Source organism: Macaca mulatta, chromosome 5 (assembly GCF_049350105.2).
Source record: "Macaca mulatta isolate MMU2019108-1 chromosome 5, T2T-MMU8v2.0, whole genome shotgun sequence".
NCBI lineage: Eukaryota > Metazoa > Chordata > Mammalia > Primates > Cercopithecidae > Macaca > Macaca mulatta.
The window spans coordinates 64,918,523-64,943,469 of record NC_133410.1 but is presented as its reverse complement, the minus strand read 5'-3'; the positions used below and the strand labels follow the sequence as shown (position 1 = coordinate 64,943,469).

General features: G+C 38.7%; 1 protein-coding gene across 5 annotated transcripts in view; it reads right to left on the bottom strand.

Moving 5' to 3' along the window:
* The window catches only part of LOC710412 (UDP-glucuronosyltransferase 2B20), a 32,795-nt gene extending 9,994 nt beyond the window's left edge, over window positions 1–22,801 (bottom strand). The window contains exons 1-5 of one of the 5 annotated variants that reach the window (XM_078003515.1): window positions 22,569–22,801; window positions 14,422–15,209; window positions 12,545–12,693; window positions 9,703–9,834; window positions 611–698 (exon numbers count right to left, since the gene is read on the bottom strand). In XM_078003515.1, coding sequence (XP_077859641.1) covers window positions 611–698; window positions 9,703–9,834; window positions 12,545–12,693; window positions 14,422–15,145 — 1,093 coding nt within the window. In that variant the 5' untranslated portion in view covers window positions 15,146–15,209; window positions 22,569–22,801. Of the gene's footprint in view, window positions 1–610; window positions 699–9,702; window positions 9,835–12,544; window positions 12,694–14,421; window positions 15,210–16,497; window positions 16,587–20,700; window positions 20,946–21,598; window positions 22,092–22,568 lie in introns of those variants that run through there. The other 4 variants (XM_028848544.2, XM_078003514.1, XM_028848545.2 and 1 more) reach the window with 4 other exon arrangements.
* Window positions 22,802–24,947: the final 2,146 nt, after the last annotated feature.

The window sequence follows — 24,947 nt, the reverse complement described above, 5'->3', positions numbered from 1 at the left end:
AAGAACATGGTCTCTTAAGTGTTATAAAAATGCAGTCACATTTGTGTATTTAAAAATATTTAAATACCTAAAATATTTAAAATATTTAATTTTTTTTAAAGGCAGCAGAGTAGTAGGCAGCAGGCTGGAGGTAGTGCTGAGGAAGGACCGGTTACACATCATCATGAAATGTGTTATCACTTTATGATAAAGATTGGTGATTTATTCCCATAGAAAATAGAGGCACTGGTAATAGAAGAGTGTCTGTTATTTTTCAGTGCCTGTTGAAATAACCCTGCAGTAGGGGAAAGAACAGATGTAAAGCTGTAGAAATAGGAGACAGACAGAAAATCCAGGACGTTATTTAAAACCTGTGAGAGGTAATTACACCTGAATAAAGAGATTTTTATTCTGACTGTAAAGAATGTGAGTGTATGTAATAAAATGCCAACTACTATAGTGTATTCTTTTTATACTAAGACTGGAAAATAAATATAAAGTAGTTAAATTTGATTTTTTTTTTTTTTAGTTTTCTGATAATAAATGTTAAATATGTTTGTTTTATGTTGAACTATTATCACTCTAATTGACTGTTACTAATATATTCAGTATTTGTTCTCCAAAGTCTTACCAAGAAGGTCATTCTGGGGTAACCACTTGTACAGTCGAGTATTGGAGCCTAAAGTATTTGGCTTCTTGCCATCAAATTTCCATAGAACCTATTAGGGTAAGGAGAATATCTTGTTAAATGAATAGAACTCTAAAAATATAGCATGTGTCAGAATTCTGAAGAGATTAATAATCAGTTAGCCCATATAAAAGATGAAAAAATAAGAACTGATGTCAAGTAATGAGAACTACTAAAATTCTGAGGTAAGTTGAATAACCACATTTAATGTCTTTACTTTTATAATCAAATTGGTATATAAAGAAATAATGGCGTTTCCAACATAATAGCTAGACACATGAGATTGTGAAAGGAAAATAAAATACATCTTGGTGTTCCAAAATCTATGCTAAAGAATAAAGTTAAGCTGCTAAGGGCAAACCTACCTCCCATTCTATTCAAAGTCACCGCTCCGCTCACTGAGATAAATGCATATCTAATTGCCTCATTGGAGAGGCTAATCAGAAACTCAGAGGAAGTCAACCATTTGTCTCTTATCTACCTATGACCTGGAAACCCCTTCCTTGCTTCAAGTTGCTCTGCCTTTGCTTCTAGTTGTCCCCCATTTCTGGACCAAACAACTGTTCATCTTATATGTTGATTGATGTCTTATATATCCCTAAAATGCATAAAACCAAACTGTCACTGCACCACCTTGGACACATGTCATCAGGACTTCCTAAGGCTATGTCATGGGTGCACATTTTCAACCTTGGCAAAATAAACTTTCTAAATTAACTGAGACCTGTCTCAGATATTCAGGGTTCACATTTTGGTAACCATGAAGACATTGTGAGTGGAGGTTCCCTGACCTTTGACAAGTGTCCTATCAGTGCTTGGTACCAGCCTGAGCTAACTTTATGGCTCAAAAAAAATAAGACAATTGACTAAGGTCTGGGAGCAACCCCTCCAGAGAATCCCGGATACCCCAAAATTCAATCAAGATCTAAAATTTATTTTGCTGTATAACTCCTTTTTTTTTTTTTTTTTTTTTTTTTTTTTTTTTTTGGAGTTTTACTTGCTTCCTACAAGAAAGGAAAGATTTCCTGTTTCCATGACAATGGAAGGCAGGTAACTCTATGGAGTTTGAGCTGCCTCCCAGGAGGGAGGATGAGTTTGAGGTTTCTTTCCTGCTTCTAGGATGGCAAAGGGCAGTTTTAGCCTGAAACCCATCCTTAGGTAAATAGCTGAATTGGGGTTTGTCTGGGTTAATGTTTAACAACTAGCCGGTCTTAATTTCTCCTTAACATTACAGTGCTTAGTGATCACATTTTTGAGAGTATGTTTTTGTACATTCCAGTATTTCTCCCGTCAGATTTGATGAACTTTACTTGACTTGATCAAATTTGAGTGAGAATTCCAAATTGTGGGTAACAAAGCCTGTCTAATTTGGCTAAAATTCTATGCAGATGCAAAAGAGAAAACAAAACAAAACAAAACAAAACCTAAAAACCATGTGTTTGGTTTCTGTGTTTGCTTCCTATCTTAAAAAAAAAATGTTCTTTTGTTTACTTTTCTTCCACCCTATACTTCCTTTTGCCTTTTGCCATTTGCAGTACCAAAAATCTAGAGAAGGCTTCTAATGACTTGAACTCTTTTAAAGAATTCAGAACAAAAGCACCACTCACCCCTTTGGGGGTGTTCTGTTTTCTTTGTGGAGTTTCAAGAGTTGTGGGCAGATTTTTGCTGAGGTCCGAAGCTCTGTTTTCCTATGTTGAATGACCTGATCTCTTTGGCTTTGAGATTACCACAGATTACCTGGTACTGTGAGAGGATTTTGCTTTGGTATGTGTAATGGCAGATGAGAGTTACAAAGTAGGGAGTGGTTGAGTACAGTTTACAGGAAGTGGTATTGACCGTTGTTATGTTATTTTTTCCTCCTAGGAAGTTGTTGTTTAAGAATCCTAATTCTAGTTAGGAGATGCATTGTAAAGGGTCTCCTCTATTGTTTTTATTCCCAAAATTAATCTCAATTTGGCTTGTCTGTGTGGATTTGCGTGAGAAACTGAACTGTGGTTTACATAGGCAATTGAGAGACTGAGTTTTCTCACTCCAAAGAGAAAGGGCATTTGCTCCTCCCAGTCATATGTCACTCCTAAGTGAATGAGGGCCTTGTGGGAGTGTCTGGGGGTTGACCCCCTATGACATGGAGGGACCCTGCAGAGAAATCCCCAACAAAAATTAACTTTTTAAAAAAAGGCTAGTCCAGGAAACACATATTAGGGTGGATCACCCCAAATTTTGAGCCCTCTCAGAGATCATAGACCTCTGGAGAGAGAAAATGAGACATGTAAGAGGGTGGAAACAACTCAGTGGTGACACACTGTGGAGTACTGCCCACAAGAAACACACATTGATTCACCACATGTAAACCCTAGGCCACAGCTCAGTTCCTCCTTTTAAGAAAAAAAGTGGGAAACAATCTAAGAATGAGGAGAAAGCAAGAAGAATGACCTCCTGATATCTCTCGGTAGGTTTTATGACACCTGTACTTGGCAGAGTTTATGTAAAATGAAGGTAATATGGTCTTTGTGCACATATACACTAAGAACCCTAAAGTTGTCCTGCAAACTATAGAGTTCCTAAATTCTCTCTTTTAAAAAAATTTTCTTTTCTTCTTGCTTTAAATTTGCTTTTATTTTTCTATTAAGATAAAAACCACTGTTTGGATTCAACAGGCTTTTGTCTGCAAGCTGGTGAATTTTTTTTTATCTCATGGCTAAAGTTCTGAAGTAAAAGCCATAGAATCTTTTGTGTATGTGTGTGTATATGTGTTTGCATATATTTAAAAGGCCATTATACTTTCTATAACTTATGTTTAATTGGCAAGTAAATCTATTTGATTTTCCTTCTAGCACACCAATTTTTTTCTCTCTGTACCTTATGATGTAAATTTTGTTTTTTGATTTTCACCTGAAGGGTTTCTTTTAATATGCAAATGTAAGACTATTTAGCTTACAACTGCCTATGGTGATCAAGTATTCATACAGATTACCTATTGAAACAGGTTATCAAGAATTTGAAAGTTTAATATGGCAAAAAGTAGTTTTTATATATCTATAAGATGTACTTCTGTTGGCATGCTTAATACATCTATGTATTTATGTGTTTTGTACACAATGTTTTACTACTGAAAATATATAAAAGAGCTCTAATTGGCTTAAGAAAATAAAAGTGCTTGAATTAAATACTTTGCCAGAAAGAAAGACTAGTCAAATGCTTTTTCAAGTTTATGTAACTTAAATACAATCTTTTATAAATAAGATAACTTTACAATTATATAATACCAGAAATATCTTAAGAACTGCCAGCATACATTTTTGTTTGCATTTATTAATCAAGCAATTTCATACTTATTCTTGCCAAATACTTTAAGTTGTCAAAATTTGACATAGGGGTTACAAAACTGTAACCAATCTCAAAGCAGAATGATCTTTGTCTAATTTTTAATAAATAAGACATTAATAATTGGTTTAATGAAAATAGCTACATATTGAATTAAGTTAGATTATCACAACTTCTAATCTTGCAGCCTTAAGCAATCTAGTCCACAGGCAGTAAGGTTTGTTTTGGGAAAAGACTGTTATCATTTTTTATTTCAAAGCTAAACTATAAACTAAGTTCCTCCCTAAGTTAGTTTGGCCCACATCCAGAAATGAACATGGACAGCTGGGAGGTCAAAAGCAAGATGGAGTTAGTTAGGTCAGATATTTTTCATTGTCTCAGTTATAATTTTGCAATGGCAATTCCATAAATTTAAATGATGAGTATCACAGGTTTCATAAATAATCTAGGTAAATGACTAAATAAAGTAATTAGGTAAATATGATGGGATAAATACTTGTAGACAAACTCATAATTTAGAATCTAAAGTTATATTAAATTAAATAATAGATATTTCATTGTTTGGGTATTTTTCAAAAAAAATTGGTAGGAAAACATTCTTTCTAAAAAATAGTGTGTATTTTTTAAAAAAGGTGAAGAAGTGTTGTCTAAATCAAAGCTTATTTAAAAGTTATATATAAAACAAGGTAAAAAAGGAAGCAGGAAATAAGAGAGATGTAAAGAAAATTATAAAAGTAAAAAGCTTTTTTTTCTTTGTAAAATGCTTGAAGAGAAATAATTTTATATGAGCAAGAATCTTGTATGGTAAATTTAGTTCTAGAATAAAATTATCAGTTGTATAAGAAAGAAGGATGTTCAGGACAAACCAGAAAGTCCAAGCATATCATGAATGATCTGTGTAAGTCACAATAAGAAGATTTAAAAAACTTTTGTATGATCAAGTTGTCTATAATTAATGGTCTTTCTACAGATTGGGCTTGATGTAAATAAAAGCACTATGACTAAATAATTGGTTAGGATAATAAAATTTTCTTAAGGGATTGATTTACTCTTAAAATATTATAAGAGATTTTATTTTTTTTAAGCCAAAGTTTAACTTTTATTGCATCTCACTGTTTTTGGTTTTCTGTCCCCTTTTGAAGGGCGTGAAATAGTAACACTCTTCTTCAACTAATTTTCAACTGATATAAGTTTTTTTCCTCAAGTTCTGTTTGTTGTGGCATAATGCTAACAGTGTTTTCTAAAAGCTATTCAACTCCTCAAGGTCCAGGGACTATCATAGAAGAGGTGGGTGTGTGAGATTGCAAGAACTGATACTGAGTGATAAAATAAGTTCAGTTTATCTATAAATTAATCATAAACATCAAAGGCACACTAATGCATGACCAACATATGGGCCCCCATGTCAGATTAACAAGGTTTTCTTGAAGAATAAACTGACTTCTTAATAAAGATTATAAAGGTTATGAAAGGCTCAGGAAAGTTATATCTTATGGTCAATATTATAATTTTATAGATTGTTCATAAAAGTTTGAAAAACAAACTTATTTGACTTCATGCTGTTTTATTAGGGCTTATTGTTTGGAAAATTGAGTCTCCTCTCTCAAAAGATGAAGATTTTTGTCTTTTTTTGAAATCCGTGAGTTACCACTTTAGTCAAATGAATGATTTCTTTTACCTGTGATATCAAGTGTTTTAAACCTTTGATATTTGACAAATTTTCCAAAATCAAATTATAAATTATGTTTTTTTCTGATCTAAGTAATCCTGTAAGTTATTAGTTTCCCTAAAGTCCAAAAATGACATAATTTGGCTTATATGGTATAAAAATCCTATAGGAAACATTGTCAAATATGAAATGGTGTTTGGTCTTTTTGAGCTATATTTATATAAATATGTTGCTGGTATGTCTTCCAAAATTATGGGAAACTTCTATAATTCTGATATGACTTAGTGTGTACATTATCAGTAATAATTATATTTGTTATGTTAAATTAGTGTGTGCCACAGAGGTAACAAATTTCCTTGTCCATTATGTCTTTGACTGAGGCTGCTCTAAAATTTTGTCATCCACTGACAATTGTTGTCTCACTTTGGTCCTCTTTAGAAGGTCGTTTTATAATCAGCTATAAAATTCTAACAGGTGCTCTTGAATAAAAGTTTTTATAATTTTGGAGGTTGTGACATTAGAATAGAAGAAAAATTTTCAGGACTCATGGAGAACTAAAATATTCATGAATATGAAGCAGAACAGGAATTAACTTACATGGACTGAACTAATAGAAAACAAGTAATCTTTTTGACTTTGCTTAAAACATTGCTGATCCTTTGTTTCGTTTTTTTTTTTTTTTTTTTTTTTTTTTTTTTTTTTTCCACACTCTTCTCCTGCCTCAGCCTCCTGAGTAGCTGGGACTACAGGCGCTGGCCACCTCGCCCGGCTAGTTTTTTGTATTTTTTAGTAGAGACAGGGTTTCACCATGTTCGCCAGGATGGTCTCGATCTCCTGACCTCGTGATCCACCCGTCTCGGCCTCCCAAAGTGCTTTCTTTGTATTTTAGAGTCAGCAAGGAATCTTTTTTTTGAGCTATTAACAGCTTTTAGCAATTTAATATACTCCTATGAACAAAATTTAGAACATATTTGCTTCCCTCTACCTGATTTCTTCAGAATTTGGAAACTATTTGTGAGTATTTTTTACTTTTGTCAATACAGTTATTTGCATAAGTGCAATAATTATCTATTTTCATCTATTTTCATTTATAACAAAACACAATTGGAGAAACTGGTTATTTTACCAAGGCTTTCACTGGAATGGTGTGCTTTCCTTTAGGGAATCAAACTTGACTTATGGAGCCAACAAAAGCCTCTTGGGAAAACTGGCCTCATACCTTCATCTATAAGGGTTCCTTACCTGTGGTAAGCAAAGAATGTAACTTTCTGACAGGCCCAGGAGCTTCAAGTTTATTTTGAAACCCCAAGAGTATAGGAATTCACCCAACCCATAGGTATTTGATGGTACAAATCTATGGCTTGTCTCAGCTTTAAAAAAGTCCTATCTGGGATTCTTTCTATAAGACAAAGTTCCATCAAAGCCACGTTAAAAGCCTATGTAAATAAAAAATTATTCTTCCTCCTCTATATACAAATAATCAGCCAAGTATAATAAAGCAAATCAGTTCTACCATGGTTTGTCTTTAGTCTTTAGTCAAATTGGGAAACTGAAGAGAGAAAAATTACGTTTCCAAAATTACAGTACACCTGTTGTTAGATTCTAGTCTTGCCTAATGTTTTTTTCAATTTTTAATACAGAATTGTCTACAGTTTGGACTGCATTCTAATTTTTCATGGCTACAAGTCTTCAAGATAGTGTCTTCAGATTTTTTTCCTCCCCCTCTCACCATCTTTCCTAATTTGGAGTCACTGTAAACTAAGCCATGCTTTCATAAAGCCCTACAAATCAAGCTAGACAACCTAAACTTCAGAAGAAAATGACAGCAACCAATTTACATACATAATCCACTTTCATACCTGCCTACTGATTTATGGGCTTCAGAGTAATGTGGCCTATATTAATTTTATAGAATTGTTCCTCTGTTTGTTTTTGTTTTTCTCCCTTCCTTCCTTTATTTTGTCTTCATAGGACATGAGACTTCACAACCTACTAAAAATGAACTTTCCTAATAACTCAGAACCTGCTTGTCTAGGAATAAATCATCCTTGCCATTAGACATCAGATGAAAACCTTACTTCAGAGACTTATTTTCTTCTAAAATGCTTTCTCTAAAAGATTTTTTTTTTTTTTTAAAAGGGGGGAAATATAAAAGGAAAATAAGCCTTGGGGCCCCTGAGTCACTAAGCTAATCACTGCCTCCCATTCTATTCAAAGTCATCCCTCTGCTCACTGAGATAAATGCATATCTGATTGCCTCCTTTGGAAAGGCTAATCAGAAACTCAAAGGAATTCCTCCTCCCTGCTTTAAGTTGGCAAAATAAACTTTCTAAATTTATTGAGACCTGTCTCAGATATTTGGGGTTCACAAGATTATCAATGAAATATTCAAATATTTAAGAATTTTTAGACAGTCTTAATTCTAGTAAAAAAAGTAGCAAATTAGTAATAATCTATACCTTTATTTTACATACTTCATACTAGCTGTAATCTTCCAAATTTAATATAAATTTATTAATTTTTGAGTGATATGAGAAGAATTTACTTATATCCACTTTTCTACTAATCATAAGTTATTTTATAAATTTGACATCATTGATTACAAAAGACTAAATCTTTAAACTGAGCCTATGGTGAGAAATAAATCAATGCTACATATGTAGTATGTGTAATTTCTTTTAATTTGCTAATTATCAAGTGCTACTTTCAAGAAAAATTTCAATTGGCAGCATTTTACACAAATTCAGACTATTATCAGTATTGCTACTTTTGTAAATGCTAACAGTGTAGGAAAAAGGAGCCCATTGATAATTCGTGATTAACAATACAGACGCTGAAAATGTATAAAATTGTATTTTGTTACATTTAGCTTAACTGATCATTCACACTTAGATTATGCCCTGGATAACATCGATGGCACTGATATATTATCAGTTATAGCCAGTCATTACCGTGACTAGTACCAAACTAAGGTACTGATTTCAGAATTCCCAAGCAGTCTTTATAAACCGGAGTAGAATTTACAAATGTTGACCTTGTATTTGATATGGGAGTGTTAAAATAACTGTGTTTTCAGCAAAAACTTCCATAGGTCAATCAGAGAGGGCTATGTGAGATAAGAAACTAAAGCGTAAATTGAAAATACACAAAGATTGCAGGTATATCCTATAGATTAGAAAATAAGTTCCTACCATGTTTATTTATATTTCCTGCTCCTTCCTCAATCTGGAGAAGGTACTAATCTGATTCTTAGAGCATAGTCTTTGTTGGGCCCATTTAATAATGCACACATTCTCCCCTAAAAGCAGGATTCTATCTCCATTCTTTCCATTACATTTTTCTGCTTAAGACATTAGCAGCACCCAAGCCAGCAGATCAGACAAGTTTTTCTTTTTCTCTAAATCTACTTGGCTAGGTGGGTACCTCCAGAGTAGTGGTTTGTCTGACTAGGACATTCTTTCACTGAGTGGCACCCTGAACAGAACACTAAATAGACCTATTCCAATGCATGGGAAGTAAAAGCAGCCAGATTGCTTGGTAAGCCGAAGATGTATGATGCATTTCAAACTTTTTTCAATACCTGCTTATTGTTATTGTGATCTAGAGTAGCTTATTAAAATGTAACTGCTTTTTGATAATATCTACAGTATATACAGTACCTTCTAAAATCCTGTAAACCAGAGGGAGCAAATAACAGGGCAGAATTTAGTGATTTCTATGTACATGCCTACAATACCATGATAATACCAAACTTCACTAGCAACTCTTAAATATATTTCCTTCTGATCACAATATTAATGCCAACATTATTATCAACCAAAATCCCTCTCTTTATGATTTTAAGATCTTCCGTATATGTTTTTGTTTTGAACAGATGTCTGAGATAATTAGAACTATATATGTTTTTGTTTTGAGCAGATGTCTGAGATAATTAGAACTATCATAGCAGTTAAATTTTCAGGCAGAACATTTCTGTAATAGACTCTTGAAGAGTTAACAGATTCATTTAGGAGCCACCCACAATTAAGGCACTTTATCTAACCTTTTGAGGGATCTGGGCAAGGGCTGATGCAATCATGTTGGCCCTTTCTTCTGACATGTTACTGATCATCGACCCCAGAGAAAACACCACAACACCATTTTCTCCAGAGCTCTGGACAAACTCTTCCATTTCCTGTGAAGAAAGAATTTGTTCTATCAGAAAAGAGCAACAGCACAGAAAACACTATTGACAGGATTGTTACAAACATCTAAGTAGAGAAAGTCAGAAGCTATTGGAGTAATTTTTTTAAACTGACCCAATCATCCAGTTTCTTTGAAAGATGTCTAATATAACATATATGGAAACTTTTATGCAAATTTGTGTAAATATGTTTGCATATGCATGTATGTATGTGTGTGTAGGGAAGAATGAAACAAAGCTGTGACACTGCAGTAGGAGGAGATAATGCTAGAAAATATTACACCCAGACTCTTTATTTATAATATTATAATTACTAACATAGGTTATTGGAAGGTGGCTTTACTTGGCTTTAATTGTATTTTTTTTTTTTTTTGTAGTTCTACTAAATCTCTTGTGTTTATTTGGTACAGTTTTATTTTATTTTATTTTTTCTGTTCAGTTCTTTTAGTTAGGAGTCATTGGAGCCATTACATGACTATGAGCAATGAGGAAAAGTTAGTTACAATAAGAATGACTTTATATCTACGTTTCTTTAGCTTCTTTAGCTCTGTAACCCTTAATATTTCACTTAAAGTTAGAGTTTCTTAGACTTACCCTACTACCACTCACTACCCCTGACCCCCCCCCAACAAAAAAACCTTAGAAGCTGAAGTATAAGAATCACTGACATTCAGCAGTCTGGTATTGTGGTTTGGAATTTCTGGGAAATAGTTCTGAGAATTCCATTTATAATACAGTATTATATACTATATAGTTACATAATTGAGTGATCTTATTTCTCAGGTCATTGTTTAGGTATAACTCTGACATCTTTTTTCCTGATATTACACTGTGAAATTGATGTGCTGATTGGTAACTGAATGTGAGGGACCCTCATCATCACTTTGCTGTGTCTCACAGGGCGCAGTTGCATCACAGTGGGAGAGGTCACCAGGCCTTTCTCCAGTGGAGACCTACTCACCCTGTAGAGTAGCTCCCTCACACTATATGAAGCTCCTGGTGAATATGTGTTTGCTTAGAAATGATTGAGAATTATTCTGACTTGTGTTTCCTGATGTGTTCCTGTTTTTAAACTTAAATCCATTCTAATTCCACATCGCTCAGTGTATTCTCTCTCTCTCTCTCACACACACACACACACACAAAGAGAGAGAGAGAGAGAGAGGAAAAGAAATGTAGACCCATACATTTCCTGGATATCATATCAAAATTGTATACCCATCTTCTTGTTGCTGTTGTCCCTTTTGTTCTAAATTCTTTTTTTCTCAGTAAAATAATGACCAACCCCTTCTATCATAACAAATATACTTTCTGGTCCTAATCATTGGGGTAAATTTCTTTATAAAACTGTTTACAAATAATAAAAAAAAGCAATTTTAAAGTATGTCAGTGCAGACCAAATATTGGTATTTTTGAAAAATGTAATTTAACTTTATGACATCTTTTTTTTTTTTTTTTTTTTTTTTGAGATGGAGTCTTGCTCTGTCATTCAAGCTGGAGTGCAATGATGCAATCTTGGCTCACTGCAACCTCTGCCTTCTGGGTTCAAGCAATTCTCCTGCTTCATCTTCCTGAGTAGCTGGGATTAAAGACACCTACCACCACAACTGGCTAATTTTTCTGTCTTTAGTAGAGGCATGTTTCACCATCTTGGCCAGGCTGGTCTTGAACTCCTGACCTTGTGATCCACCCACCTTGGCCTCCCAAAGTGCTGGGATTACAGACGTAAGCCACTGCACCAGGCCTGACATCAGTTTTAATTGGAGAGTCAATGTATGGCTATTAGAGATAATTCTCTAGGCATCCAGGAACTCAGTGTAATTGCAGTTGCCTGTAGCACATTTAATGTAACTTGAGTTCAATGTTTTGTCTCATTCACTGCAAAAGCCTTCTTCATCCACCCAGTATTGAAATAATAAAATATCTGTTTATAGACAGATTAGCACTGATCTCATTCTGTGATGTCTTTAGGAAAGTAATGGTAAAAGAAGATCAATGTAAGTAGTCTTGTAAAAGTGTGAAAATTTAGAAAAAGAAAATAATTTTACCCATATCTCTGTCTAGAGATATCACCAACTTAAAATGAGTACCATTTCATTATAGTTTTAATTCTATTTATATAACTCAATGTACATACATGATGCTTATTTAGAAAATTTTAATCTCATTGCATATGCCTTTTCATCTTACAAAAAGTTGTGATCTTGTTCTACTCATCATTTTGTTTCTTAGTTTCCAACTATACCTGTACTATGGTTGACAGTGTAATTAAACATTTTTTTGAAAGAAGGATTGTGATAGCATGGCATGCACATTGTGTAAGTTTTTAACCATTTCTTAATATAAGATATTTGAATTATTTCCAGAGATTTTTAAGTGAATATTTGCTACTAATATTGAATCTTACCATCATGATTTATTCTCTGTACAGTTTCATGTGAATATATCATAAAGGAAATGCCTATAGGCATTTTTAACCAACCCTTTTTTCAAAATCTCCCTAGTAATCCTCTTCAGTCTTTAATGATAATAACATTCACATACTTGTGATAGTGTACAGATATATAATTTTCTAATGGCCAGTCCTTTTTTTTTGGCCTCCCATATTCCCCCTCACTCTGAGTTAAACAGTCTGAATGAAAAATATCCTGCCATTCCTTCTGAAAATGTCAAGCAAACAAATCAAACAGGAATACATTACCTTAGGCAGGGGTTTGGCTGGTTTACAGTGAAGTCCTCCAACAAAATCAACATTTGGTAAGAATGGGCGAGGAAATTCAAAATCCCAATAGGTTCGAATGAGCCACATTTCAGCTTTCCTCATTGTCTCAAATAATGTAGTGGGTCTTCCTAATGGAAAAAACAAAACAAAACAAAAGGTAGCTAACACAAGAATTGTTATTTGAATATGCAGGTATTTTCCTGAAAGGACTTGGAATGACACACCAAAAGATATATAAAATGTCTGTGCATTGATAAAATATATATACATACATTTATATATAGTCATAATTTAATTTTTATGTATTGCATATGTTGCTCATATGCATATACAAGGAAGGCAAAGTATTCAGAGATCTGTAAGAAGATCTCTGAATCTTCTTACATCTTTAATGTAACATCAGTATATTTTACATCTTTAATGTAACATCAGTATATTCACAATCATAAATAATTATTAAAATAAGTCATTAATATGGTTTGGCTGTCCCCATGCAAATATCCTCTCATCTTGAATTATAATCCCCAAATTCCCATGTGTCCAGGGAGGGACCAAATGGCAGCTGATGGGATAATGGGGTGAATTCCTCCATGTTGTTTTCATGATATTGAATGAGTTCTCATGAGATCTGATAGTTTTATAAGTGTCTGGCATTTCCCCTGCTTGCACCTCTCTCTCTTGCCGCTAAGTGAGAAGATCCAAGCTTGCTTCCCCTTAGCCTTTCGCCATGATTCTCAGTTTCCTGAGGCATCCCAGCCATGTGGAACCATGAATCTATTAAACTTCTTTTCTTTATAAATTACCCAGTCTCAGGTATTTCTCTATAGCACTGTGAGAATGGACTAATGTAGCCACTATGAACTTAAATACACATTTGTCTTCTTTCTGAAGCTGCAATAGTAACAAATATACATTTAGATAACTCTTTCAGTTCCACAATTAATTAATCTTACCCATGAAAACAGCTTTCCAGGAAGTACTCTAGTCTCTACAATTTATTAAGCTAGTTCCTTGATCCTTGGTTCTCCAAGTAAACCATGAGATTTTTTAGAGTAACACTGAAATCTTCATACTACTACATCTTGGTTCATCTTAAGATCTTACTATAATTAGATTTTTAAAATAAATATATTTACAAATGAGAACTAAAAATTTTTCAGAATTTATCGACACAGAGATATGTGCTCTTCCTTAACTTGGCCTATATTTTGTTTGATGGAGAGATGCAGTTTAATAAAATACAGATTGAAACTTAGATGTTCGCTTTCAACAAGATTTCAGATTTTGAAAGAAATAATTGTCAAGCTGTTAGTGAAGGAATGTATAAACATTAGAAATCTCAAGTTTTAGGCTTCTGTTTCTGGAGTAGAGTCACTATATTTCTCAACTGTGAAGGAATTCTTGTTATGTGAAAAAATTTTAATTTCTAAATGAGAAAACTGAGGTACTCAAAGAGAAACAAATTCCTCAATCCTGCATTGCTAATTCTTCTAGAAATATGTGTAAATACTAAATTTATATGTCTGCCTTCAGGAAGATTTTTTTGAGGTATCTATTGACTTTTTTTTAAAGATGAAAAAATGTATAGCAAAATGATATGTGATGAAATCATAAGCGCTTTACATTGAAGGTTTATGATTCTTTGGGTGTCCTGTAGTAGTGATGGTCCCAGGGTTCTAATTGATTCTATAAGGTCAACATTCTATAATATTTTTGAGATTGATAGATCATCTTACATTTGCAATTTGTAATTTCCCTTAAAAACACTATCTTCTGACATAGTATTTGTATAAGCTCACCTTCAAAGGCACAGAAAAGTTAGGACTTAATAAGCACTAATTGGACACATGACTTACCTAGAACTTCGCTGTAAAACTGGTCCCACTTCTTTATATCATGTATTTGAAACCAAAAGTCAAAATAAAGCTTATGTATCATATTTTTTATCCTCTCTGTGAAAGTCATTTGATCACTTAATTCTGACATAACAACAGGTACATAGGAAGGAGGGAACAGAAATCCTCCACCATTCTTCTCAAATGTGTAGCCAACAGTGAAGCGGAGGCTGTACACAAAGGGTATGTTAAATAGCTCAGCCAGTAGCTCCCCACAGGGATTAAGGGCATCTGCCAGAATGACATCAAACTTTGTCTCTTTTAGTTTTGTCATAAGTTTCTTGTTCAAAACTGCATCTTTACAGAGCTTTTCACTATAGTAATAATATTCCCAACACAATTCTTGTAGTTTGGAAAAATACGACAAAAATGTACTGTTTGAAATACTATATGTCCAAATATCTAGCAGTTTCATAAGAGAATCTTCCATATCATTTTTAGTTAAAGATGTAGGATAAACTTCAAATTTAATAGCAGATGATTTACTGTCATTGACAAAAGTAGAAGCCGAGGATGTCAACACAGTCACCTCATGACGTCTCCGAACAAGCTCTTCCAGGATTGTCTTCATATTTATCCAATGGCTGTATTCTGTGGGCCACACCAGCACCTTTCCACAACTCCCAGAGCTAAAATAACAACTGAGTTGTAACAGCAGAAAGACTGACGTCCATTTCAGAGACATCCTGGTCTCATGCAATCCTTCTTTTCCAGTTGCTGTTTCTTTCTGTCATTTCTCATACTTAAATCTGAGGATAAATCAATCAAGTTAAAATATAACTGCTAAAGTTAAAAATAAACACATAATATTAACAGTCTGAATAGGTGCATGCCAAGGAGACAAACAAAAGATAGATGACCTCATATTTATTTTAGTATGTTAGGTGTTCTTTTGTGTTTACAACTACTCTAGTCAAACAATAACTTTTATGACCCAGCATATGTAATATGTAAGTAATCTCTCTTATGTAATTATTTTATAATGCTGTTAAGAACAGTGGCAAATGAGAGGCTCCTGCGACTTCAATGCCCTGCACGCAGAGAGATGAAGTAATTATACAACACCAACAGCATTTTTAATATCATGGTACAAGGAATGTCTTCTAAAACTTTGTTGATATATAATTCATATACCATATGATTCACCAATTAGTGTGTACAGTTCAGTGTTTCCTAGTATATTCACAGAATTTTACATCCACTAAAACAATCAGTATTACCTCCAAAAAATTATATACAATAGCCTTTAACCCCCCACTCTGAAATTTTGCATCCATCCTACCCTAGGCAACCACTAATCTAATTTCTATCTCTATAGATTAGCATTTTCTCTACCTTTCAAAAAATAAATGAGGATTTTCCAGGGAACATGGCCGATGGGATGAAATTTCAGCTCTAGACAGAGCAGCATGTGGAGGCTTGCACTGTGAATTTTAGCTGCAGATCAACTGCAAGAACAGACCAGCAATTCTGAGAGGACCCACAGACCCTCTGCAGTAAGTGTACTGCTCCTGCAGGCCCTGGGAGACATACTAAATACTGTGAGTGCCCCAACAATGGAAGTGTCAAAGGGATAGCCCCCTCTCCCGAATACGCATCCCCACTGGAGAAGCTGAAGGTCTGTTTGTGGGAGAAGTTCCTGACTTTACCTGGAGCTGAGTCAAGTTAGAGAACCAAGCCAAGCAAACTACAGGGGTAGAGGAAGTAGCAGAAAGCCACTAGGAGCTCTCTGGATACCCAAGTGGCTCATTCCTGCCTGACGCCGCAGGAATCCATCATGAGGGTGACCAGTGGAGCAGGGGGTTCAAGGATTCTCCTCAGAGCCTGAAAGCCTGAAGGGATGAGTAACTCCTCCCTTCTTAGGCCCAGTCCCGAGACACAAAACCACTTGCATCAGCAGCATGTGTCAGCAAGATAGAAGCAGGAAGGGAGCCGGCCAGAAGACACTTACCCTGGCTGGAAGACATGTACCCCTGAAGATCAAGAAAGAGGCTGTCCAGGTACTACATAGTAATCACGTTGGAGTGGGACACTTACTGTTTACAGAGGACTGTAAAACCCCTGTCCCATACTCACTTGGGACTGATGCCATTTTAGGCCTGAGCCCACCTGCACCCAGGCACTCATTAAAGCTGCATATTGCTCCACACAGCCGCATGTTGTCTGTTGGTGCACTCTGGGGGTTCAAATCGATTCAAGAACCTTACATCTGGTGGGAAAACCCGGGAGGGTCTCAGGTCTGTGTTGCTCGCAGACCTACCCATTCTCCCCAGAGAGCAGGCCACAGCAACCAGACAAAGGAAGCTCCTCAGCCTCCAGTTACCTCTCTGTGCATGCACATTGGTCACTGATCTCGCCTACTGGTAAGTTTCCCTGGGAGCCCAGTTAACAGGGGAAAATCTGCATGGCCTCTCTTAGTTTCTCTGGTCCAAAAATCCAGCATTGATCCAACAAGGTTCCAGCACGTGCCAGGCACTCACTGATCATCTGGTCTTAGGGGGATGCCACTAAGCCATTTGATCCCTTTCCGGGAACCAAAAAGGCAGCGGTGATGATAACTCCTTTTATCGTCTCCTTCCAGCTGTCCAGGACGGTCTCCTTTTCCCTGTTCTCCTGAGCCTACTCTTTGATATGGAAAACTCCTGGTCCTCCATTCCAAAAAACAGCCTTCCAGGTTGCCTTATAAAAAATCTGCAAACTTTAGACCTCAGGCAAGACGTCCGCCCTAAGTGCCTTATCTTTTTTATACAATAAAGCCTGGTCAGACTGTGAATTAGATTAGATAACGAGTCCAGATGGCCCACAAATAGATCATTCTACTTTACAATTTCAACTGACTTAAGCAGTTATTGCCAGCCACTGGAAAAAATGGAGAGAAATTCCTTGTGTCCAGGACTTTTTGCACTCAGATCACAAACTGACCTCTGCAATTCTTGCTTACCTGTTCAAATCCTTCTCCATTCTCATCTCCCTCATCACCTTTCTCCTCCTGACCCTACCTCTTTTCCTCATTGGATCCAGCTGACTGCTGTCCACCCCTCCCAGCCCCTACCCCTCCATCTCTACCATCTTCATGAACTCCCCAAGCTTCCTCGTTGTCTTCTCAGCCATCATCTTCCCAGCTGACATCACCTCCAAAATTAGCCACTTCTTTTCCTACACCGTCCTCTCCTCAGGACAACTCTAGCATTGCTTGTACTCATTCTCCTTCCTCACTGCCCTCTCCTGAAGCCCGTAAACCCATCAAGTCACCTTACATCCCTATCTGTCCTCCACTGCCTATCAACTCAACCCCCCTTTCCCCTTCAAACCCTCAGCAGGAACCCCTTCTGGCTTCTTCCTTCTCTCCTGCCCACACCAGCGTAGGCACCATCTTTGGCCCATGCACCACCCATACTTCAGCGCTGGTGCTAGGTTCCCCACTTCAGGAAGTAGCAGGAACTGAAGGTATTGTTAGAATTCATGTTCCCTTCTTCCTCACTGATCTCTCTCAAATTAACAAAAGACTCAGTTCATTTTCAGAAGACCTTACCTCTTATATTAGGGAGTTTCAGTACCTTATACAGTCTTATGAACTAACCTGGCACGACCTCTACTTATCCTCTCTTTCACCCTCACCCCAGAAGACCGGGTCCATATTTGGACCCTAGCTCAGGTGTATGCTAATACAATTCATCACCAAGCTCCTGCCCAGCCTACTGGCACAGAGGCAGTCCTGAACCAGGAATCCCACCAGGATTGTCAAGACAGGGCCTCTGGACACTGCCATCAAGACCACATGATTGTGTGTCTCCTTTCAGGACTCAAAAAGGGTTCTCATAAAGTCGTAGACTATGAAAAACTTTCAGAAATCACCGAAGGTGCTGACAAAAACCCAACCCTTTTTCTCTTCTGTTTAACTGAAGTCATGAGAAAATATACCAACCTAGACCCAGTCAGCCCCAAAGGAACCACTATTTTAAACCTTTGCTTCCTCAACCAATCTACCCCTGACATTTGGCGCAAGCTTCAGAAGCTTGACTACGGCTCTCAAACCCCACAATGAAACCTTCTTAATTTAGCCTTCAAAGCCTTTAATAGTTGTGATGAGGAAAGTAAAAGAGAGAGAGAAAAAAAGGACAGTTTCAAATGCTTGCCTCCACCATCAGGGGCCCTGTAGGCCCATGGGGCTGCAGCTCCACACAGAGGCCTCCTAGCAATCCACCTCCACCTAGTGCCTATTATCAAGTGCGGCAATGAAGGCCACTGGTCTGGGCAATGCCCAAACCCAGGTAAGCCCACCAGGCCGTGCCCCCTCTGCAGAGGACCCCACTGGAAGTCAGACTGTGAGGAGCCCCAGCAAGGACCGCCCCCTTGCCTGCCCCAGCCGGCCAAAACCTCCTTCTCCGATCTCATCGTCCTTGCTGCTGAAGACGGACAGTGACCTGGAACAGACGCCCCAGCAACTACCATTGCTTCATCTGAGCCAAGGGTAACCCTGATGGTGGCAGGTAGGCCAGTATGTTTTTTGAAAATTAATATCAGGGCAACTTATTCTGTTTTACCTAAATTTTCAGGACCCAGCCAGTCCTCCCAAGTCTCTGTTGTGGGAATCAATGGACAAGTCTCCAAACTCCAAGCCCCCCCTCCACTTTTCTGCTCCTTGCACAACTTTTCCTTCGGTCACTCTTTCTTAGTCTTGCCCTCATGCCCAACTATGCTCCTAGGCAGAGACAACTTTTCAAAACTCCACACTGCTCTCCACTTCCACATTCCCCATAGTACCCAACACATCAACCCAGACCCCTCCAAGTCTTCTAACTTTTTTCTACTCCTCCGACTTCCCACCCTAAAACATTCAACTTTTCCTTATCCCCCATCTGTAGTTAACCCCACTTTTTGAGATACTTCTACACCCTCAGTCACAGAACACCACACTCCCATCCACACCACCCTTAAGAAGTCCACTCAGTTCCTATCACAGAAGCAGTATCCCATCCCCCAAGCAACTCTCAAAGGCCTAAAGCATATCATTTCTCTCCTCCTCACCAGTCACCTATTCAGCCCAACAAACTCTCCTTTTAACACACCAGTTCTACCCGTTAAAATACCAGATGGAACTTATCACTTAATCCAGGACCTCAGTCTCATTAACCAAGCTCTACTCCCAGTAAGCCCAGTAGTTCCTAACCCATATACTTTACTTTCCACAATTCCCTCCAATGCCACTCATTTTTCTGTTCTAAACCTAAAGGATGCCTTTTTGCAATTCCTTTACACCCTGATTACCAGAACTTCTTTGCCTTTACGTGGGAAAGCTCCGACAACCACCTTTCATGTCAGCGCACCTGGTGTGTACTATCTCAAGGTTTTAGAGACAGCTCCCATCTTTTTGGGCAAGCCTTTGCTAGTGACTTCGGTACTTTATCCCTAAAATCGTCCTCTCTCCTTTAATATGTTAATAATCTGCTCCTGTGTAGCCCCTCTCAAAGAAACTGCAACACCCATACATACTATCTCTCTTTTAATCTTCTTGGCAGAACGGAGGTATCAGGTCTCCCCTAAGAAAGCACAAATATGCACCCCCCTAGTCACCTATCTAGGCCTAGCTCTTACCCGCTGAACCCAAGGTCTCACAACAGACCACATATCCCTCCTCCAGTCCCTCCCACCTCTGCAAACTAAGCAAGAAATTATCTCTTTTCCAGGATTAGTGAAATATTTTAGGCTCTGGGTTTCCTCCTTTGATCTACTTGCCAAACCGTTATACCAAGCTGCTAAAAGCCCTCTCCATGAGCCTTTAAAACCTGCACAGCCTATTATCCAACCTTTCCATGTACTCCAAAAGGCTCTTATCTCATCCCCCATCCTCACTCTCCCAGACCTCACTAAACCTTTCTCCCTCTATACTGATGAATGGCATGGAGTTGCACTAGGTGTTCTAACCTAGTCTCAGGGACCCACTCCCCAAGGTTGTTGCCTACTACCTCCCTAAACAGCTTGAAGCCACAGTTATCAGATGGCCTACCTGGCTCTGAGCATTGGTGGCAGCTGCTGTCCTCTCTGTTAAAAGCCTAAAACTATCTCTTCATGCCAACCTAACAGTTTATTCAACGCATAACATCAAAGACATGTTAGCTCACTGCAGTGTACTAAGTCTTTTCTCTGCCCCATATCTCCTCTAACTGTATGCTCTATTCATAGAAACTCCCCACATCACCATGCTAACCAGCTCCCATCGAAACCCAGCCATGCTCTTACCTGAAGTTACAACCGCCCAAAACTCTTATTCACACTCTTCTGTGTGAATACTGTTCAAACCTTTCTTATACCTTTTCCAAACCTAACAGACCAATCCCTTCCAGATGCCTCCTTTACTTAGTTTGTAGATGGCAGCTCCTTCCTACATCAAGGACACCGACATGCTGGCTATGCTATAGTGTCACCGCCCCCCTCAACACTATTGAAGCCAATCCGCTCCTCCTAGGCACCACCCCCCAAAAAGCTGAACTCATTGCCCTCACTTGAGCTCTCACTGTAACATCCAGAAAACAGATCAATACATTCAAATTCTCATTATACATTCCACGTAGTGCACTCATAATCATCCATCTGGAAAAAACAAGGTTTCCTAACTGTAAATAATACTCCTGTCATAAGTGGCTCTCTCATCAGCGAGCTCCTTCAAGCTGCCAAGCTCCCCCAGAAAGTTGCCATCATTCCTCGCAGGGGCCACCACACCCCAGACAATCCTAAATTGGATGGAAATGCCCTAGCAGATCAGGTAGACAAACAAGTAGCCCTACAACCTTGCAAAGGCCGGTTGCTATCCCTGTCCTTGTTCTCTCCTCTTCACTCCTCAGAAGAAAAAGAAGACTTCTGAGCCCAAAACCTTCAAAAGCAAGGATCTTGTTATGTCAAGGAAGGGTGCTTGTTCTTCCTTACTCTCAAAGCCTTCCTCATCTCCAAAGCCTCCACAATACTTTCCATGTTGGTTACCAGCCTCTCTTGCAACTTCTCCACCCTATTCTCACTTGTTCTCACCATTCCAGCCACGTTCAAGAAATTATCCAGTCCTGCTCTATCTACCCCTCAGTGTAACCCCAGGACTCCCTGCAGCCTCTGCCTTTTCCTACCCACCAAGCCCAGGGCCAGATACCTGGGGAAGATTGGCAAGTAGACTTCACTCATATGCCGCATGATAAATGACTCCGCTATCTTCTAGTCCTTGTCCGTACTTTCTCCGGTTAGGTAGAAGCATTCCCAACAACTTCAGAAGGTGCAAATATCATCACATAAACTCATCATGTATACAATTTCCCGTTTCAGACTCCCAACATCCATCCAGTCCGATAGTGGTCCTGCCTTCATCAGTCAAATTTCCCAAGGCATTTTTACATCCTTAAGAATAAAGTAAGTTCTCCACACACCCTACAGGCCTCAATCTTCAGGCAAGGTTGAAAAAATTAACTCTGTCCTTAAAGCCCAACTCAAAAAGCTGGCTCTAGAAACCTGCCAGTCCTGGACAAAAAAAAAAAAATCTCCCTTTTGCCCTCATGAGACTTTGCACAACAGCAAAAGCACCCTCTTTTTATAGTCTCTTTGAAATCATGTATGATCAAACATTCGTCTTGGGGCCTCCACCCTTATCAGACTCTGAGCCACTCAGGAGTAACCTCCCCTCCTTAATCCAGTCATGGTCTTTCATTTATGAAGCAGCAAATGAGGTCATGCCTCTCCCTGTTGACATCTCCTTGTCCTCTCAACCTAACTGTCTTGCAGGCACAGACGTGTAACCAGACAATCCAGACGGTGCTCCTGCTACAACGACATGCTGGATACCAACCAGTTTCTCAAGAATACCCCCAAAATTAAGATTTTCTTTTCCCAAGGTGCCCATGCCAACCCCTATGTCATGCCTGAAGTAGTTATTGAGAAAGTCACCCCTTTTTCCTTTATTCTATAACCAAATAGACAAGGATGAAAGATTCTCCTTGAGGCCTGAAAGCTTGAAGGGATGAGTAACTCCTCCTCTCAGGTGCAGTCCCAAGACGCAAAGCCACTTGTGTCAGCAGCATGCATCAGCAAGAGAGCAGAAGCAGGAAGAGAGCCAACTGGAAGACACCTACCCTGGCTGGAAGACACATACCCCTGAAGATCAAGAAAGAGGTCGTCTGGGTACTAGATAGCAGTCACACCAGACTGGGACACTTACTGTTTACAGAGGACTATAAAACCCCTGTCCCATCCTCACTTGGGGCTGATGCCATTTTAGGCCTTAGTCCGCCTGCACCCAGGTACTCATTAAAACAGCATGTTGTTCCACACTGTCTCGTGTTTTCTGTTGATGCGCTCTCGGAGTTTGAACTGTTACAAGAACATTACAGGGGTAAAAGTCCACAGTGAAAGGGATTTCTCTGCTGAACTTTGTAACAATTTGAACAGGTGAGAAGCCTCCTGGCCAGAACTTGGGGGAGGGCATGAATCCAGCTTGCAGACTTCACAGGCAGGGGAAGAACTAAAGCCCTTTTCTTTGCAGCTGGGATGTAGAAAACCTCAGGCAAATATTCAAGGCCAATTTGCCTTCCTCCTGGAAACAGACTCGGTATTGTTGCAGGGGCCACGGTGGAAGTGACAGTGGCCTTTCAGTGTGCATGAGAGCTGGGTGAGGCCTGTGACTGCTGGCTTTCCCCCACTTCCCTGACAACCTTATAACTCAGCAGAGGCAGCCATAATCCACCTAGGTACACAACTCCAGTGACCTGAGAATCTCACCCCTATCCCCCACAGCAGCCAAAGCAAGGCCTGCCCAAGGAGGGCCTGAGCTCAAACATGCCTAGACCCGCCCCCACCTGAAGGTCCTTCCCTAACCTCCCCCCACTCCCCCATAGCAGAAGACAGAGGACCTATAATCTTGGGAGTTCTAGGGCCCCGCTCAGCACCAGTCCCTCTCCACACTACTACAGCTGATGCTTTCTGGAAAGCACCACCTCCTGGCAGGAGGCCAACCAGCACAAAATAGACCATTAAGCCACCAAAGCTAAAGATCCCCACAGAGTCCTTTATACCCTCCACCTGAACAGACACTGGTATCCACAGCTGAGAGATCCATAGATATTTCATATCACAGGACTCTGCAGACAACCCCCAGTACCAGCCTGGAGCTGGGTAGACTCGCTGGGTGGCTAGACCCAGAAGAGAGACAACAATCACTGTAGTTTGGCTCACAGGAAATCACATCCACAAAAAAAGGGGAGAGTACTACAACAAGGGAACACCCCGTGGGACAAAAAAAGTCCGAACAACAGTCTTCAGCCCCAGACCTTCCCTCAGACAGAGCCTACACAAATGAGAAGGAACCAGAACACCAACTCTGGGAATATGACAAAAGAAAGCTTGTTAACACCCCCCCCCCAACCCCGCGCTGAAAATCACGCTAGTTCACCAGTAATTTATGTAAATCAAGAAGTCCCTGATTTACCTGAAAAAGAATTCAGGGGGTTAGTTATTAATCTAATCAGGGAGGGACCAGAGAAAGGCAAAGCCCAATGTAAGGAAATCCAAAACATAATACAATAAGTGAAGAGAGAAATAGTCAATGAAATAACTGAAAGACAAAGAAATAAAAAATTCAGGAAACTTTGAACACACTTTTAGAAATGCAAAATGCTCAGGAAAATCTCAGCAATAGAATTGAACAAAGAGAAGAAAGAAATTCAGAACTCAAAGACAAGGTCTTCAAACTAACTTGATCCAATACAGAAAAAAAAAATGAAAAAGAAAAAGAAAATATGAACAAAGACTCCAAGAAGTCTGGGACTACATTAAATGACCAATTCTAAGAAGAATCAGTATTCCTGAGGAAGAAGACAATTCAAAAACCTTGGAAATATATTTGGGGGAATAATTGAGGAAAACTTCCCCAGTCTTCCTAGAGACCCACACAAGAAGCACAAAGAACACCTGGGAAATTCATCGCAAAAAGATCTACACCTAGGCACATTGTCATCAGGTTATTCAAAGTTAAGGTGAAGGAAAGACCGGGCATGGTGGCTCACGCCTGTAATCCCACTACTTTGGGAGGCCGAGACAGGCAGATCATGAGGTCAGGAGATTGAGGCCACCCTGGCTAACACGGTGAAACCCCGTCTCTACTAAAAATACAAAAATTAGCCCGGCGCGGTGGCGGGCGCCTGTAGTCCCCACTACTCAGGAGGCTGAGGCAGGAAAATGGTGTGAACCTGGGAGGCGAAGTTTGCAGTGAGTGGAGATTGCACCACTGCACTCCAGCCTGGGCAACAGAGTGAGACTCCCTCTCAAAAAAAAAAAAAAAAAAAAAAAAAGATGAAGGAAAGAAGCCAGGCACGGTGGCTCATGCATGTAATCCCAACACTTTGGGAGGCTGAGGTGGGCAGGCCACCTGAGGTCGGGAGTTCGAGACCAGCCTGACTAACATGGTGAAACCCCGTCTCTACTAAAAATACAAAAATTAGCCAGGCATGGTGGCA